General features: G+C 34.5%; 1 protein-coding gene across 1 annotated transcript in view; it reads left to right on the top strand.

Moving 5' to 3' along the window:
- RSBN1L (round spermatid basic protein 1 like) overlaps positions 1-17,356 on the top strand; it is a 66,180-nt gene that overhangs the window by 24,170 nt on the left and 24,654 nt on the right. The window contains exons 2-3 of the mRNA XM_007187106.2: positions 6,999-7,115; positions 14,631-15,271. Coding sequence (XP_007187168.2) covers positions 6,999-7,115; positions 14,631-15,271 — 758 coding nt within the window. The remainder of the gene's footprint in view (positions 1-6,998; positions 7,116-14,630; positions 15,272-17,356) is intronic.

Genomic DNA, 17,356 nt, shown 5'->3' with positions numbered 1-17,356 from the left:
GTTTTTTAAATTTCCTGATTCAATTTAGCTTGAGGATTTTAGGGAAGTACAATCAGCTTGTCTTTGCCTTGCCTAGGGTACCTGAGTCTTGAGACCTGTTCAGTTCCTCCAGAAAATGAAAGTTTCAGTGTTTGTCTTAAAAGGTGAGATTGAAATGATCACTTGAATGTTTGGGGTGAGGGTGGGAGAACTGGGAAGTCCAACTCTTTCTTATATAAACTTCTAAACAATTTCCCTTGTTTTAAGATCCCTGTATGTGTGTATGTGTGCGTGTATACATACATATACATATACAGATGTATACACATAAATGAGTGTATATGTGTGTGTGTTTATATATATACACACAGTATACATATATATGTCAGACTTCGGATCCTTTTATAGATTTACATTTACATATATCAACTTGCAGTTTTCGTCTAACATATCATGAACATTTCCCCCATGATGTTAACTGTTATTTAAACATGATTTTTAATGGCTTCATAATTTTCCATTTCTGAATATAACCAATTTTATCTAACCGATCTCCATTATTAAACATTTGTTATACAGTTTTTCACTGTTAAAAATAATGTGCGATGAAGACCCTTGTATGTGTATTTTTGTGCAGGCTTGGTTTTCTTTTTATTAATATTAGTTGTGGAATTGTGGGATCAAAGGAATGATGACTTTTAATATTTTTCCAACATATTGTTAAATTGCACTCCAGTAAAGACTATCAGTTTATGCTCATCACTGTGTAGAAGTGCCTATTTCGCTTCACCTTTGCCAAGCAGCACTGGTTACTGTTATTTTTAAGAAAAATGGTCTTTTTAAAAATTTTGTGTCCATATAAGATGATGGATATTCACTAAACTTACTGTGGTAATCAGTTCGTCATATATGTAAGTCAGATCATTATGCTGTATACACGTTAAACTTATTCAGTGCTGTTTGTCAGTGATATCTCAATAAAAATGGTCAATTTGATAGATGAAGAAATGATTTCATGTTATTTTAATTGAACTTTTCTTCATGTTTGACATTAGCATTCTTTGAAATTTGCCTGTTTTATGTCCTTTGCATCTTTTCCTATTTACTATTTTTTATTTTCTTTTTAAAATTTTCTTTTTCTATTTTTAATTTTTATTTTTTTTGGTGGTAAATTGTCAAAGTTCTTTATATAAAAAGAGCTCTGCATAAAAAAGAAATCAGCCCATTGTCTTTTGGGGAAAATTACTGTCTTTATTGAGACTTACCCAGAAAAATTTTGGATCCCTACTGTTGTTGGAGGAATAGCTTTATTAAATCTTAGAACTGTTTGTCAGAAATGACCAGGTCAGTTAGAAAAGGGATATACATTTGAAGAACTACTACTGAAAGGCTTTCAGGACTAAGAATTCCCTTCCTTGCCGTGGAAAAGAAGGAAGGATTAACAAAGATCAACCTAGAGCACCTTACCGGAGAGAAAGTCATGATGTACTGTAGAAAATAACGGTAATTTCTTACTTTATTACAGGACTTGTTTCATGCATTAAACAAGCATTTATTGAGGGAGAGCCTTCTCTACCCTCAGGGAATGTACACTGGTGGGGTTAGGAATGATGCTAAGAAGAAAGATACATTTGTAACTAACTAGAATACGGTGTGAGATAGAGAAGAGAACCTGCTTGCTGTATCATAGCACGATGGACCTGGTCTAGTTTCTTAGCACAGAACAAATGAGAATGAGCCTATCAGTGACTGCCAGAAGTTAGAGCTGTCACCTCTTTTACCTGGAGTGATGAGACAGCTGAGACAATAAAAATGAAATGATTCTCAGCTGCTATTTAGTTTTGAACAGTTAATTTTTTCTTCTGTTTTTGAGGTCAATATGAGTATGACAGTGAGAGTTAAATGTTTTGTCAAAATGAAAAGAGAAAATTATATTTCTTATATTTTTGAAAGCAGGGATGTATGTAGTACATTTTTTAAAGTAATTAGAACTGTTAAAAAATGGGTGGCAGTCTCCTGTTACCTGGAAATCTGTGAATTAATTCTGAAGATTCCAGATGAACGGTTTGTTGATGTATTATTTGATCAGTCTCTTAAAAGTATTCACAAAGCTTTTTGTTTTGCTTTCTTACTGGAGCAGTTCATATAATACTTGTGTGTGTGTGTGTGTGTGTGTGTGTGTTTTCATCCCTACATTATTATAATGACATTAATACTTGTGGAGACAAGTGAATTTTATTATAATCAGATGAAAAAATTTATTTTGTTATTTAAGAACTGGTTTCCAAAGTGGTACTTATAATAAGAATCAACTGATAACCTTGTCGATTTTAAGATTCTTTAGTGCAGCGCTCTTACTCATTTTTATCTCATACACGTATATGCTCAATAGAAATGTATTGGGTGAGTGAAATACATGTTACATTGATGCATATGTGACATATACTGCTAAATCATAAGTTGACCATATGTTTGAAAATCCCATTTATATTTTGTTTGAAATTATTTTCATCAGCTTTCTTTTTTATATCTTAACTTCTACATATAAGGTATGTCTTTAGCCCATGTGTGTTTTTCCACATATATAATTTAAAGTATGTTGTGAGTTGATAATGACTTATTTATTTCTTCTCTTTCCCTCCATTCTTAGATTCCTTTTGCATCTTTAAATTCAAACCGTATCATGGGTCTCTTAGCATCTGTGTTCCGTCTGTCCCCTATCCCCCTTTTTATTTTCAAATAAAAAGTGTCCTTATGTTAAATTGGACTTTTCAAAACAGATAATTTGTTGTTCTTACGGTAGAATAATTCTCACTTTTATTCTAAGAATTGTGATGGGAAGATGAGCTAGAAATTCTTTCCAAGCTTTAGATTAAATCATGAAGGATAAAACTGTACAAATTTATGGTCATGCAAAGAAGTAAAAACTAAGAATGACAGTTGTTAAAGAACAATGTATAACTGTAAACTTGATGCCAGGGAGTCTTTTCCCTGTGAAAAGACCTTGAAGTGGCTTTTAATATGAATGCATGACAGTGTGGTATAAAGTCTTTATTTAAAAAAAAGAAAAAGAGAAAGAAATGCTTTTCTATTATGTATATATAGACTGATTTGTTTTTGCTTCCTTTGCTTTGAAGGTCTTGGTTGTAGTTATGGGGTAGGAGGTAAATGCAGTTTTGTCGTCAGTCACTCTTATAGTCTTGGCTATGCCATTGTTTTTGTTTCCATAGGTGTTTTTTGTATAATGACTTCACACCTTCAACTTATTTTTGCTTGAACTATTTAATACCATACTTGAAGGCATATTTCAAGACCCCTTTTCCTGTATCACAAAACTAATATGCTCCTATTGCAGAAACTTAGAAACTTTTTGCCACTTAAAAGTAATGGCTTACAAAAAGAAATGAAATTGAGTTATTTGTAGTGAGGTGGATGGACCTAGAGTCTGTCCTACAGAGTGAAGTAAGTCAGAAAGAGAAAAACAAATACCGTATGCTAACACATATGTATGGAATCTAAAAAAAAGAAGGTTCTGAAAAACCTAGAGGCAGGACAGGAATAAAGACGCAGACATAGAGAATGGACTTGAGGACACGGGGAGGGGGAAGGATAAGCTGGGACGAAGTGAGAGAGTGGCATTGACATATACACACTACCAAATGTAAAATCGATAGCTAGTGGGAAACAGCCGCATAGCACAGAGAGATCAGCTCTGTGCTTTGTGACCACCTAGAGGTGTGGGATAGGGAGGGTGGGAGGGAGACGCAAGAGGGAGGGTATATGGAGATATATGTATAAGTATAGCTGATTCACTTTGTTATATAGCAGAAACTAACACACCATTGTAAAGCAATTATACTCCAATAAAGATGTTAAAAAAATAAAAGTAATGGCTTTTAATGATTTGCACTATTATCTTTCAGTCTGTTTTCTGAATGTGTATATTAATTATAAATTTTTAAAAATTGTGATGTGTAGAGGCAGGAGGTATATATGAGAAATCTCTGTCTTCTGTTTCATTTTGCTGGGAACCTAAAACTACTCTAAAAAATAAAGTCTTTAATGTCTATAAATAAGTATATTTATAAATAAAGTCTATAAAAATTGGGTCATATTATATTGTAGTTTTATTTCATGAGAAACTAGTTTAATTTTATTCTGAAAAAAATTTGTTTTATGACTATGGTAGGTTTATAGTGTATCATATTCTTTATATATGTCATTAAAATTCTATAGTTATTTTAATCTGTGGGGTTAAGAAGTCAGGATTGTGGTTACCCTTAGCAGTGCTGCATAATAAAGACTGGAAGGGGGGACCTGAGATGGGTTCCGGGTGCTGTTCATTTTTGTGAAAATTGAGCTGTATACTTACGTGCTTTTTTCTGTATGTATATTATACTTTAATAAACTTTTAAAAGTTTAATAATTATTGAAATAATACTTTTAGGTTAATAAGATTAATAGGGATAATTGGGAAAAGAAATGCGGAGACATTTCAGATGACTATTTTCTTCAGTTGTGATTGTAAATGATATGTAACTAGTTCACTTAAAAATGTGTAGTTACTTAGGCAATATTAACTTATATATGTGTCTGAGCTCCAGCAATTTTTACTGACATTTTATGGCTGGATGACAGCCTATGACATGTTTTCAAGGACTTTAAAAGACCAAAAAGTAAGAGTAGTGAGCTAATCTGAAGTGTGAGAACAGCTTAATCTATTCTAGAATTTTAGAATAAGTTGTATATGAACATGTGAGGACTTTATCTAGCTTTTTCACCTCTGTATCCCTAACTTTTTCTTATACTCGGCAATGCGTATTTGTTAAGTCAGTGAATCCCTGTTTTGGTTTGCTCAGCCATCAACTGTCCTCTCATCTGCTTTGAGTATTATGACTTTAAAAAAAGCACTTTGTCAGTTTGATAGGTGAAAATATCTTATTTGAATTTGTGTTTTTTAAATTAATAAGTTTTAAAATGTTTATTAAATACATAGATTTAACTTTTTTGAGAATTATCTAGTTAAGTAGTTTGGAGAGTCGTTCAGTACAGTAGCCCCTAGACTCGCGGCTTTTTTATTATTTATTTATTTATTTATTTATTTATTTTTTGGCTGCGTTGGGCCTTCGTTGCTGCACGTGGGCTTTCTCTAGTTGTAGCGAGCGGGGGCTACTCTTCGTTGCAGTGCGCGGGCTTCTCATTGCGGTGGCTTCTCTTGTTGCGGAGCATGGGCTCTGAGCGCGCGGGCTTCAGTAGTTGTGGCACGTGGGCTCAGTAGTTGTGGCTCGCCGGCTCTAGAGCACAGGCTCAGTAGTTGTGGCGCACGGACTTAGTCGCTCCGCAGCATGTGGGATTGTCCCGGACCAGGGCTCGAACCCGTGTCTCCTGCATTGGCAGGCGGATTCTTAACCACTGTGCCACCGGGGAAGTCCTCATGTGGCCTTTGAACAGTTAAAGTTGAGCTACTTTGAATGGAGATGTGCCATAAGTGTAAAATATAGACTGGATTTTGAAATCTTATTATGAAAAAAAGAATGTAAAATATCTCAGGAAATTTTTAGTATTGGTTCCATGTTGAAATGACGTTTTAGATACATTGGCTAAATAAATTATTATTAAAATTAATTTCACTAGTTTTGTTTTGTTTCTGATGTGACTACCAGAAAATTTAAATTTATGTATGTGGTAACCATTATATTTCTGTTTGACAGAGCTGATCAAGACAGTAATCTAAACATTAGGTGACTAGGGCCTGAACTTAGGATAGTGTTTATAGAAAGAGAAGTAAGGAGGGATTTTAAGAAATTATGCAATTGGCATATATGTTATATAATCTCGGGTGTTACATTACAGGCTTTTTGCAGTTTTGTGTTTTTCCATCATAGCTTTGTAATCAGTAGTAAGCTTTTTGAAGACAAGGATTTCATCACTATTTTAAAATTCTCCTCTACATTTCATCTTTTGCTGGGTGCATAGGAGCTTGATTGAACAACAGTAATTAAAAGGACATCGAATAATTTTATACACACAAAGTTTGAACTTTTAGAATGCAGGTTAATGATTCTTAGAGTTCCTATACCCTTTATTTTAATATCATAATATCACCAGTTAGCCATCTCAGTCATATCTTTTTTAAAAGGTGCAAGGATAAGGGAACTAACATCTAGTCTTATATATATACCAGGCTCTGGGTAGTCATTTTATATCTTTCTTCATTTAGTCCTTGTAGTTACCCATGAGAAAGATATCAATCATTATTTTACGTATTAGGATATTGAGAATGAGTATTTTTTCCAGTGTTATGTTAACCAATCCAGATATGCCCAGCTTCAAAATTAGCCCGTTTTCCGCTGTAGTTTACTCTCTCGATTAAAGTTAGCCACTTATTTTAAGTGATTTGAAGTTAGTTTGATGTTGTGTTGGACATGAAGTATGTGAAGAATAATCTTTAGAATAAAATGTGTAATGATAGGGCTTCCCTGGTGACGCTGTGGTTGAGAATCTGCCTGGCAATGCGGGGGACATGGGTTCGAGCCCTGGTCTGGGAAGATCCCACATGCCGCGGAGCGACTAGGCCCGTGAGCCACAATTGCTGAGCCTGCGCGTCTGGAGCCTGTGCTCCACAACAAGAGAGGCCACGATAGTGAGAGGCCCGCGCACCGCGATGAAGAGTGGCCCCCACTTGGTGCAACTAGAGAAAGCCCTCACACAGAAACGAAGACCCAACACAGCCATAAATAAATAAATAAATAAATAAAATTTACAAAAAAGAGTGCTACCTTTAATTTAAAAAAAAAATGTGTAGTGATAAATTTTGGTAGTTTATGATGTATTATGTATTCCAGTGTTCAGTATATGAAAGGAAATTTATAAATAACTAAAACCTTAGAGAAAGAAAAAAAGGCATGTTTGTTTTTCATTCTGATTTTCTTGTTGTGTTGTAATTCTAGAAATTTCACTGTAGTTCATGAAAAAAATAAAATTTTAAAATAGTTTTAAATATTTATTTTGTCTTTTAGATAAAATCAAAGACAAAATTAAAGAAAGAGATAAAGAAAAGGAGAGAGAAAAAAAGAAGCATAAAATAATGAATGAGATCAAGAAAGAAAATGGAGAAGTAAAGATTTTGCTGAAAAGTAAGTTTATATTAAGTGATTTCAGTTGTACTGTGTTATATTGTTCAGTATATATGTATTGGCTTAGTGATTAAAATAAGAAATGTTATTTGGTGCTGAATTTTGCTGGAAATAAACATTTGTGGTCAGACTATGAAAAGTAAATAGTGGGGTTTTCTAATTTGTGTAGTAATATATCTTTAGTATATTTATTTAGTGAGTTATTAGAAAGTAGTAAAGGTAATTATTAGGTTCCTTAAATTATTTGAAAATAAGTTATCTAACTCTGTGTTTATATTACTAGTCTTTATCCATATTTAGATAATCTAAAATAAAAGGCTAAAGAAATTTTTAGCATGATAGGTATGGTGGAGGAAGTGATCTTACCAATATTTGATGATAATCACCATAGCATAGTCTAGGATTTAGAGGCAGCATTTTACTCTGAGCTAAATAAGAAGGTGTACTGTTTTACTGTATGTTTCTTGCATGCTTAAGAATATCCTCTTTTTGTTTCCTGTTTTTTCTCATTACAACTATTTCTAGTTGTTGTTTATACATGGGGGTGGATGGTGAGGTAATAATATAAATCCTGTCAATAAATCTGAACTTTTCCAGAGAGAATTTGTGATAGAAGGATAGTTTTAAATTCACTCAGATAGCAAGGTAAGAAGAATCAGTGGCATTTGGTTGCTAGACAGCTAGCAAATTCAATTGCTGCCTCATCAAGTTAACAATTTGTGGATCAGAACGCGTTGACTTTGATTAATTTCATATTGAATTTATGTGTGGATAAGCCTTTCTATCTACATAAGGGAGAAAAGGCCATAGCACTGTAGGTGCAATGAAATTACTGGTTAATTTATATTATTTAAGGTAAACAATATTAGATTCTATAATTTCATTTCATTCTTTGTCGTGTTTCCAGATGTTCTTTGGTGGCACTTCGTCTAAGCTCTATTTTCTGCTTGTCAGAACTTTATTTTCTATAAAATTCTTTTGACCTTGAAGAAACATGTCAGAGCTTAAGTTGATGGCTACTTGGTGAATGCTCATGGTCCTTTTGTTCTATTTTTTTTGCCAGTGTGTTTTATCTGTGTTGTCTAAATAGATTGTAAGCCTTTGAGGCAGGAGTTGAATATAATCACACTAGTGCTCTACAGCAGCTAATGATTAACACTTGAAATGTTTTCTTATCTTTACCCTCTTGGTTTAGTCAAATAGTCATTTTTTATTGGTTTAGTCACGTAGTCATTTTGTTATCCGTTTGTACAGTGATGTAAATTCCTGTCACTTGGTTGAATGTTAGATTCCTAACATACCATTAATGTGAAGTATGTGAACCTAGAAATTACATATGTGAGCAGAATTTTAAATAGCCTAAAAAGTGGAGATTTTCGAGTAATATACAGTGGTAACCTTGACTTTGAAGTAAATGAAAAATTTAAGAGGTATTTTGAACCGAGCTAAACTGAAACCTAGTGATGATAGAGGGGAAAAAAAGAGATAGATTTGGAAATAAATTGGTGACCTCTGGGATGACCATAGCAAAATCTATTTACTGTAAAATGGAGGTAAATAATAATTTAATTACTGTCTTACAGGGTTGCAGAGATTAAATGAGGTAAAGTAAGGTGGAAGTGCCAAGTACAGTTGTCTAGCCCACAGATATTCAATAAGTAGCTATGAATGTTACTTATAAACACATATGAAAGATTAACTCTTGTGATTAAAAACAATGACAGATCTATCTCCCCTCCTAGTAGGTAGTATATAGATAATTAAATGAATAAAAACATGATTAATTTGAGAAATTGTGCCTGTCCCATGGTAAGCACTGAGTAAGTGTTAGCTATTCTTATTACCCGGCAAAAACAATTTGTTCTGCTTGTGTGGCCGGCCATTTCCCAAGTGAGCCTTATGATCAGGGAAAGGCATCCTTTGTTATTGGTGTCCTGGAGCAACAAGAGAATCAGTTAGGTGGGGGCGGTAAGTATCCTATTATGTACTACTTTGTGTCCCTTTTTCTTTTATGGCTTTCAACTTTTATTCTCTCCTTAAAATTTTCTCCTTCTGATAATGCTAACATTGCAAGCTATGGCAGACGCAGGCATTGATTGATTGGTGATGACACTTGAATATCTGACAGTAGATGCTAACTCTTACTCCATGGGACCTCCCTGGTGGCCCAGTGGTGAAGAGTCTGTGCCTCCATTGCAGGGGGCACGCTTTGATCCTAGTCCAGGAACTGAGATACCGCATGCTGCAGGGCATGGCCAAAAAAAAATTTTTTTTTTAAAGGGGGAAAATAATAAAGTAACTCTTACTCCACACCAGTCTTATTTCTTCCACATTTTCATTAAAAACTGTTATGACTAGAAATATATACATGATTATATACATGCCAGAAATGTTTTATTAATGCAGAAATCTTGTAAATGTTTTTCACTGATAAAATAGGAGTTTGCTTTATTAGAAACAGTTTAAAGGAACAAATAAATTTGAAACATAAGCTTATTTAGCTCATCCTTTTATATCTAATGTCGTCTACCAACTACTTTTTCTGAGTACACTTATGTGTTTCAGCCATTTTATGTTGTTCATTGATAAGGTGTGAGAACATGGATGTTATGATTATAGTATTCTTGAGAGTAAATCTTATCATTATAGCATATCAGCAAAGCTTGCTGGCGAGCAGGTAGAAAGGGGATGAAAAGAAGCCAGTGTTCAAGGTTATTGGTAGTGTACTAAAGGTCACAGGTAGGTAATTCATGACAGGAGGAGCAAAGATGTTGCTGTGCCAAAAAAGGAAAGTCATTCCCCAAAGACCAAAGGTTGAAAATAGCTAAGCTAATTACTGCTTTGTTTCTGTGTACGATAATGGAATTATATATATATATATATATAACTTCCCATATTAGATATGAAATCATAGCCAGTATTTCTGGGCAACCTTTATTTTTCCTTTATTAACACTAAAAATATACTAAGGTTAGGAGTGGAAATTAATTCCAGTGATTTTGTGATTTTTTTTTTTTTTTTTTAATTTTAAATTTATTTATTTATTTATTTATGGCTGTGTTGGGTCTTCGTTTTTGTGCGAGGGCTTTCTCCAGTTGCGGCAAGCGGGGGCCACTCTTCATCGCGATGCGCGGGCCTCTCACTATCGCGGCCTCTCTTGTTGCGGAGCACAGGCTCCAGACGCGCAGGCTCAGTAGTTGTGGCTCACGGGCCTAGTTGCTCCGCGGCATGTGGGATCTTCCCAGACCAGGGCTCGAACCCGTGTCCCCTGCATTGGCAGGCAGATTCTCAACCACTGCGCCACCAGGGAAGCCCGATTTTGTGATTTTTAAAGATTTTTTAAAAATAATTTGCCATTAACAACACATGCTGTTTTTTTTTTTTTATCTGTTTGTGTGTGTGGTTTTTCTGTCTCTGTATGAGTGCCTCTTTCTTCTGACTGTGTGTGTGTCTCCATTTCTCTCTGTGTCAGATTCTCTCTTTGGCTATCTGTGCATGTGTGTGTCTACTTGGTGTGTGTGTGTATGTGTATGTTTGAGGTCCACTGTGCATGTGTCTGTGGATCTTTGGGGGGAGGGTCTCCCATCAACCTTATACTTTTATACTTTTTGAGGGTCCAGATTACTTAGCAGTTCTTTCCGTTATGGGTATTTACCAGGATCCTTTAAAAAAAACACTACAGTTCTGATTTATTGGGCTCCGTTTGAAGAATTATGAATTTAGAGTAAATACGTACTTTAAAGACCTTTTAGTATAAGAGAAAAACATTAGTATTCAAAATGATCTTATCTCCTTAAGTATTTAAAAATTTCCTACATATGTATCTATTGCATTTCATGTATCATTCCAAGACATTAAATGAGTGAGAGATTGTATAAAACTTAAAAAAAATTACCTAGTAAAGGCTAGTGCCTTGATTTGATTTAAATGTAAAGAATGCATTTTACCTGTACCCATGGAGGGGGGAATCCCCAAGACTACCCCCAGGTTTGATGATTTGCTGGGACGACTCACAAGACTCAGCATAAATTTGTACTCATGGCTATGATTTATTATAGTGGAGGATACAAAGTAAAATTTGTAATGAGAAAAGGCACATGTGGCGATTTCTGGAGGAAGCTAGGCACAAGCTTCCAAGAGTCCTCTCCTAGTGGAGTCACAAAGGATGCACTTAATTCTTCCAGCAGTGAATTGTGATAACATATGTGAAATGTTGTCTACCAGGGAAGCTCATTAGAAACTCAATAGTCAGGGTTTCTACTGGGAGCTGGTCACATAGGCATGCCCTGTGTAGCATGTAGCAAAATTCCAGAAGGAAAACAGGTGTTCAATGTAAACCATATTGTTTGCACAGTTTAGGTACAGTGAGCCACTCTTAATCAGGGAATGGTAGTAACCTTCCCAAAATACAAGTTCTCAGATGCCAGCCAAAGGCCACCCTTGCAAGCAGGCCTAAGGATAGCAGTCTCAGGTGTGTTATGTTTAACTCTTTTCTGCACACTGTGCTCACTTTAGTATTTAATTACAGAGTAGTTTGTCATGGAAGTTTAATTACTTGATGCTCAATATAACAGTCTCTTGACTAATTTCTTATTAGTTTGTATTTTTCAGTTTCTATTATACTACTACTGTTTTCATCCATCCTTGTGACTAAGAAATAGATAGACTGTTGTACCTATTTTATTTTAAAGTAACATGACTGGATATTTACTATTTTAACTTTAAAAAATGTGTTAGTTGTAAATATAATAGGATATTAAGCTTATATTTTCATTCAAATGAAATTCTGCTTATTTTGGCAAACGATTTAATTTGTACAATTTTACATGTATTTCCAGTTTAGTTATTAATTATATGCAAGCCCGTTAAACTTTAAGTCCTGTTTTTTAATATACTACTGTCTTTTTTGCTTGACTCATTTGGATTTTACTTACATATATTGAATATAAACCTCTTTTGTCTTTCATTTTGATTAACTCCCTGTTTTAACTTTTTATTATTAATTTTTCCTAAGATTTTAACCTGAATCTGATGTTTTGATAGTTTATACCTGGGTAGCAAGTATGAATTTGTTAATATATTTTAAAACTACTTACATGTAGACTCAAGAAAATTAACACTTTATTAAGTGTTGCATTTTATGACTTTGCAAACCTGCATAATCAATAATGTTGACAGATTTTTAGTTTTGCTTTTCATAATGATAGCAATTTGGTCTCCATTGCATACTTACGAATTTTTAGAAGAGGTAGTTTATTATTAACATTAAACTTTCCTTTTTCAAGAATTGCTATGAACTGGAGAGAATTTTTATGGTTGTTGTTTCAGGGTTAGGATTTAGTGATAGTATTCATATGGTGAAGAACTGACTGAAAGGGAGACAAGGGAAAAAACCTATAAACTTCAGGTAGTCTGTTGGTGAGAGAAATCTTTGCATTCATGGAGTCATTAAATGTTCATCTGTAGCAATGTACTAGATGCCAGGAGGGATTTGATGATTGGTGAAGAAAAGTGTTTCACTCTGAATTCATCAAAGTTATTTGTTTCACTCGTACAGTATCCTGAAGGACATATGTTATACAGGCATCCTATGAATGAAAAATAATAACTTTATATGACCATATCATATATATTCATAGATATAGAATATATAATAACATGAATTTAGAGTGAAGTGATTTCAGTTCCAACTACAAAGATGAGGGAAAACAAAATGAAGAAGATGATGTAAGAGTAGTCTTTAAAGGATGGGTAAGAAAGAGTTCAGTAGTAAGTACTAGGCAGGGCAAGGATATTTTAGGGAAAGGAAATACCTTTGCCAGTAGTAGAAAGATAAAGTAGGACTAGGTATGTTTCATAAGAAATTGTAAGTAGTGCAAATTGGACCAGAGCATGGCGTACTTGAGGGCATTGACTCTGGATTCCAGACTGAAGAGGTTGTATTTGAGAACCCTTGAAAGCAGTTGAGTCAAGGAATGAACATGATCAAAGCAATATATAAAACGTGTAGAATGATTAATATGGCTCCTGCATTAAGGATGAGAGATAGTCATGAGGCTTTTAGACCAAAAATTAAGGCAGTAGTATCATGGAAGTAAAAAATAATCAAGGATGAGTTGGGTAATTACATAAAACATTGGAGAGATCAGGAAGAGTGATTTGAGAGAATATCATTGGATTTGATATATGAACATTCTGGGAAAGTAAATTTGAGTTGACTGGAAGCAGACCCAGAATTTAAGGGATAAGAATGGTCAGTTAATAAAGGGAAGGCACTGGGCATTGCAGATTTTTATAAGTTTGATGGTCAAAAGAAGAGGATAGAGAACTTTAAGCAAGGGTTTTGGAGTTGGTGGGATGGACTTATTTTGGGGAAGTAGGCAGGACATCTCATTCACCAGAGACAGAAAAGAATAATAGAGATATGTGAGGATGGAAAAATTAAGCTAAAGAAGCAGGTTGAGAAAACTTAATTCATGACAGGTTATCTATAAAAGTGAAATAACAGATGGAAACAGTGAATGCCTTCTTTCCTCAACTGTTATCTTAATGGCTTTTTTCATATTATCTTAGGAAGCATAATATTTTCTTGTGAGGATGTTTACTCTTTTCTATTTTTCTTATTGTATAGAAATAAGTATACTGTGATCATGTTGTGTTTATATATGTACACTTAAATTCTATAGCTGTATAGCCTCTGTGGATTAATCTTTTATTCTTTGGATTTCTGAATTACTGAGCCTAGGGTCTACTTGCCTTTGGTTACAGAAACTCATTAATATATAAACTTACTACGACCCATGTCTTTTTCTTTCTTTCCTTCTTTCTTTTTTAAATTTCTCTCTTTACCAGTACATGGATATCATTTGTACTTAGGACATGATAAATGATTCTAATTTTGTCATCTCTTATGGTACCTTGTTAGGTCTTCACTGGAAACTTTGTAGACTCTAGTAGATCTAACATAGCCCATTTTGGATGAAAGAGTACTTTACCAAGGAGGACACATGGTAAAAAGCTAAGGAATTGCTATGTTTGTTGCTGATACACTATGCAAGTATTTTTCTCCTTTTAAGATTTGTAAGTCTTGACACCTATATGCAATTTTTAAGAATTTAAAGTAAAAATGATATATATCGATGGGAAACATCTGCAGGGCATTGTTCAACTTTCCATTTCTGACTTTCTATATTTAGAATTTGAAGATTATGCTTTCTAAAACATTCGTTTCGTTACTTCAGTAAATACTGATTGAGCATCTGCTACATGTCAGAATGGTACCATGCACTCTAGGCATAACTTTGTCTTAAGCCTTCCTCTGTGTGTGTGTGCCTGTGTGTGTGGAGAGAGAGGGAAAGAACCTGACTAAATTATGATTATCAATACTGTGTAAAACAAGTCCCAAATATAAACTTCATTCTGAGTGAATTATGCTTATTTATTATAAAACAATTCCTAAAGCATGGTTTTTAAAGAAACTAAAATACAGAGTTTCAAAAAAATTTTTTCCAACAGGTGGGAAGGAGAAACCAAAAACAAGTGTAGAAGACTTACAAATTAAGAAGGCAAAGAAGAAGAAGAAAAAGAAACACAAAGAGAATGAAAAACGGAAGCGTCCAAAAATGTATAGCAAATCTATTCAAACCATCTGCTCAGGATTGCTGTCTGATGTTGAAGATCAAGAAGCCAAAGGCATCCTAAATGATAACATAAAGGATTACAGTGGAAAGAATTTGGATACCAAGAACTATGATTCCAAAATTCCAGAGAACAGTGAGTTTCCATTTGTCTCATTAAAGGAGCCACGGGTTCAGAACAACCTCAAAAGGTTGGACACTTTGGAGTTCAAACAGCTCATTCATATTGAGCACCAGCCTAATGGAGGTGCATCAGTTATCCACGCCTACAGCAATGAACTCTCCCACCTGTCTCCTGTGGAGATGGAGAGGTTTGCAGAAGAGTTTGTGGGTCTGGTGTTCAGTGAAAACGAGAACTCTGCAGCTTTCTATGTAATGGGTATTGTTCATGGGGCAGCTACTTATTTACCTGATTTTTTAGACTACTTTTCATTTAATTTTCCCAATTCACCAGTGAAAATGGAGATATTGGGAAAGAAGGATATAGAGACAACAACTATGTCCAATTTTCATGCTCAGGTAAGAGGTTTTAGTTTTTTTATTTTAACTTTTAATTATATGTTTTAGGCAAGTTTCTGTTCTTTGTTCCTCATTTTGCTATAGGTTTGAAATAAAAAGATAAGAATATAATGAAACCTCTTGGGAATATTAAGAATAAATTACTTTCTTGATCTGAACGCTAGAGGTTAAATTTCAGCTTCTATTTATCTGTGTTTTGTTTTTTTTTTAAAGAAAATCCGTGAAATAATTAAGATTCTGTTGTCCTTTTTACTGTGGATTTATTTTGGAAGTGAAATGAATTTCGCTATGTATTTTTCCAGTTCATACAATAGTTCTCTTACTTGAACATCATTTAAAATTGTCTTCTTGCTTTATGCAGTAATGCTTTAATGCTTAGCATTGGATTCATCATGTGGAAGGTGCTGAATAAATGTTGGCTGTTAAATATATTGTGATACAAAGGAGTCATCAGTTAAATATGTGATGTGAGAAAATGAGCAGACCAGTGCATATACTGAGCTACTTTCTATTTCCTGCCCTTCTCTGTGTTGTAGAATACGGATTATTTTAAAAGCAGAGGCAGAATCCAGTCCACTGGCTCTTGGAAGTGAATGTAGGCCCATCTAAGTCTGGTGCATTGTTACTCATTCTCAGATCAGAGACTGCTTAGGTCAAAGATCAGCCAATTTCCACATTTATTTGTGCTAAACTTTCGGTATTGTAAGTAATAATTGACATTCTAGTTTGGAAAGAGGAAAAAAATGAAGAAAGTTTCAAAGGGATCTTTTAGTGATCATCTATTCCGACCTTTCTCAGCTTAAACAAACGTAGATAGGAGTAACTTAGGGTTTTAAAGTTGGCAGCAGTGCCAGGAATAGAACAAAATTTCCTTAAACTTCTTCCAGGTCTCTTTTCCTTATTTTGAGTATATTTCTTTTTTTGATGTGTTCAAGTTATAGTCTCCACCTTAAATGATAGTCTGGACATGCAATAACATCCACTCATACCAACCCCCCCACCCCACAGTATGTTTGGTGTATATTGTGTAATATACTGAAGTCTGGAAAATATGCTGGTATTTAAAATTTTAATGTGTGTGTATGGGGTACTTATTGCCTATGTAACATGTTTGAGAATTGGAATTTAAATATTTTTTAGAGCCGAAAGGGAGCTGTAGAGCATCTGTCACTAGCCCTGTCATTTTATAGAATCTCAGAATGGTTAGTAATTTGTCTGAGATTACACCTGTGTTCAGTGGTAGAACTAGACTGGCATCTAGTGATAGTATCTACTATTTATTGAGTGCTGACTGCCAGGAACTATTCTAAGCACTTTATGTGTAATACCTCATTTACTCTTCATTACAATTTAATTTTAGCAATGAGGAAACAGTGAGAGAAGAAATAATTACCCAAAGTCCTTTGGTATTAGATCATTCATTTGTTTTTCATTTATTATGTCTGCTAAGTGCTAGGTTTTATGGTAGGCCTCTTGAATTCCAATGTGATTTGTTTCCACTGTATCATAAACTTTCTGCTGCCATACTATGCAAGTTATTTCTGTCATCTTTTAAATGTCACAATACTTATATTTGCTTTTCAGATAGCTTTTAAGGTTAGGAATTATTAATTTTTTATTAAATGATAATTTTCATCCTAACTTGTGCAGTATGTACAACATGAAAACCATGCTTCCTTTTATTAAATACAACATGATGCTGGGACTTGTTAATCATGCCAGTGTGTGGCTAGGTTGTGGGTCTCAAGTCCTTGAAGAGCCACCTACCCTGGTTGCCATTACCTCTTAGGGTTCTTGGATAACACACATGGCACAGAGGAAACTCTAGGCAGATGCATCCTCTTTGTTACCAGTTGTGGCTCTGGCCCCGTACCTGTGTGATCTGCTGCAAGGACTGCTTTAATAACTAACTAACTAACTAAATTAATTAATTTGGCTGTGTTGGGTCTTCGCTGCTGCACGCAGGCTTCTCCCTAGTTGTGGTGAGCGGGGGCTACTCTTCGTTGCGGTGCACGGGCTTCTCATTGCGGTGGCTTCTCTTGTTGTGGAGCACGGGCTCTAGACCTGCGGGTTTCAGTCTTTGTG

This window comes from Balaenoptera acutorostrata, chromosome 7, assembly GCF_949987535.1.
Source record: "Balaenoptera acutorostrata chromosome 7, mBalAcu1.1, whole genome shotgun sequence".
Lineage (NCBI taxonomy): Eukaryota > Metazoa > Chordata > Mammalia > Artiodactyla > Balaenopteridae > Balaenoptera > Balaenoptera acutorostrata.
This window is presented reverse-complemented; position numbering and strand designations above follow the sequence as displayed.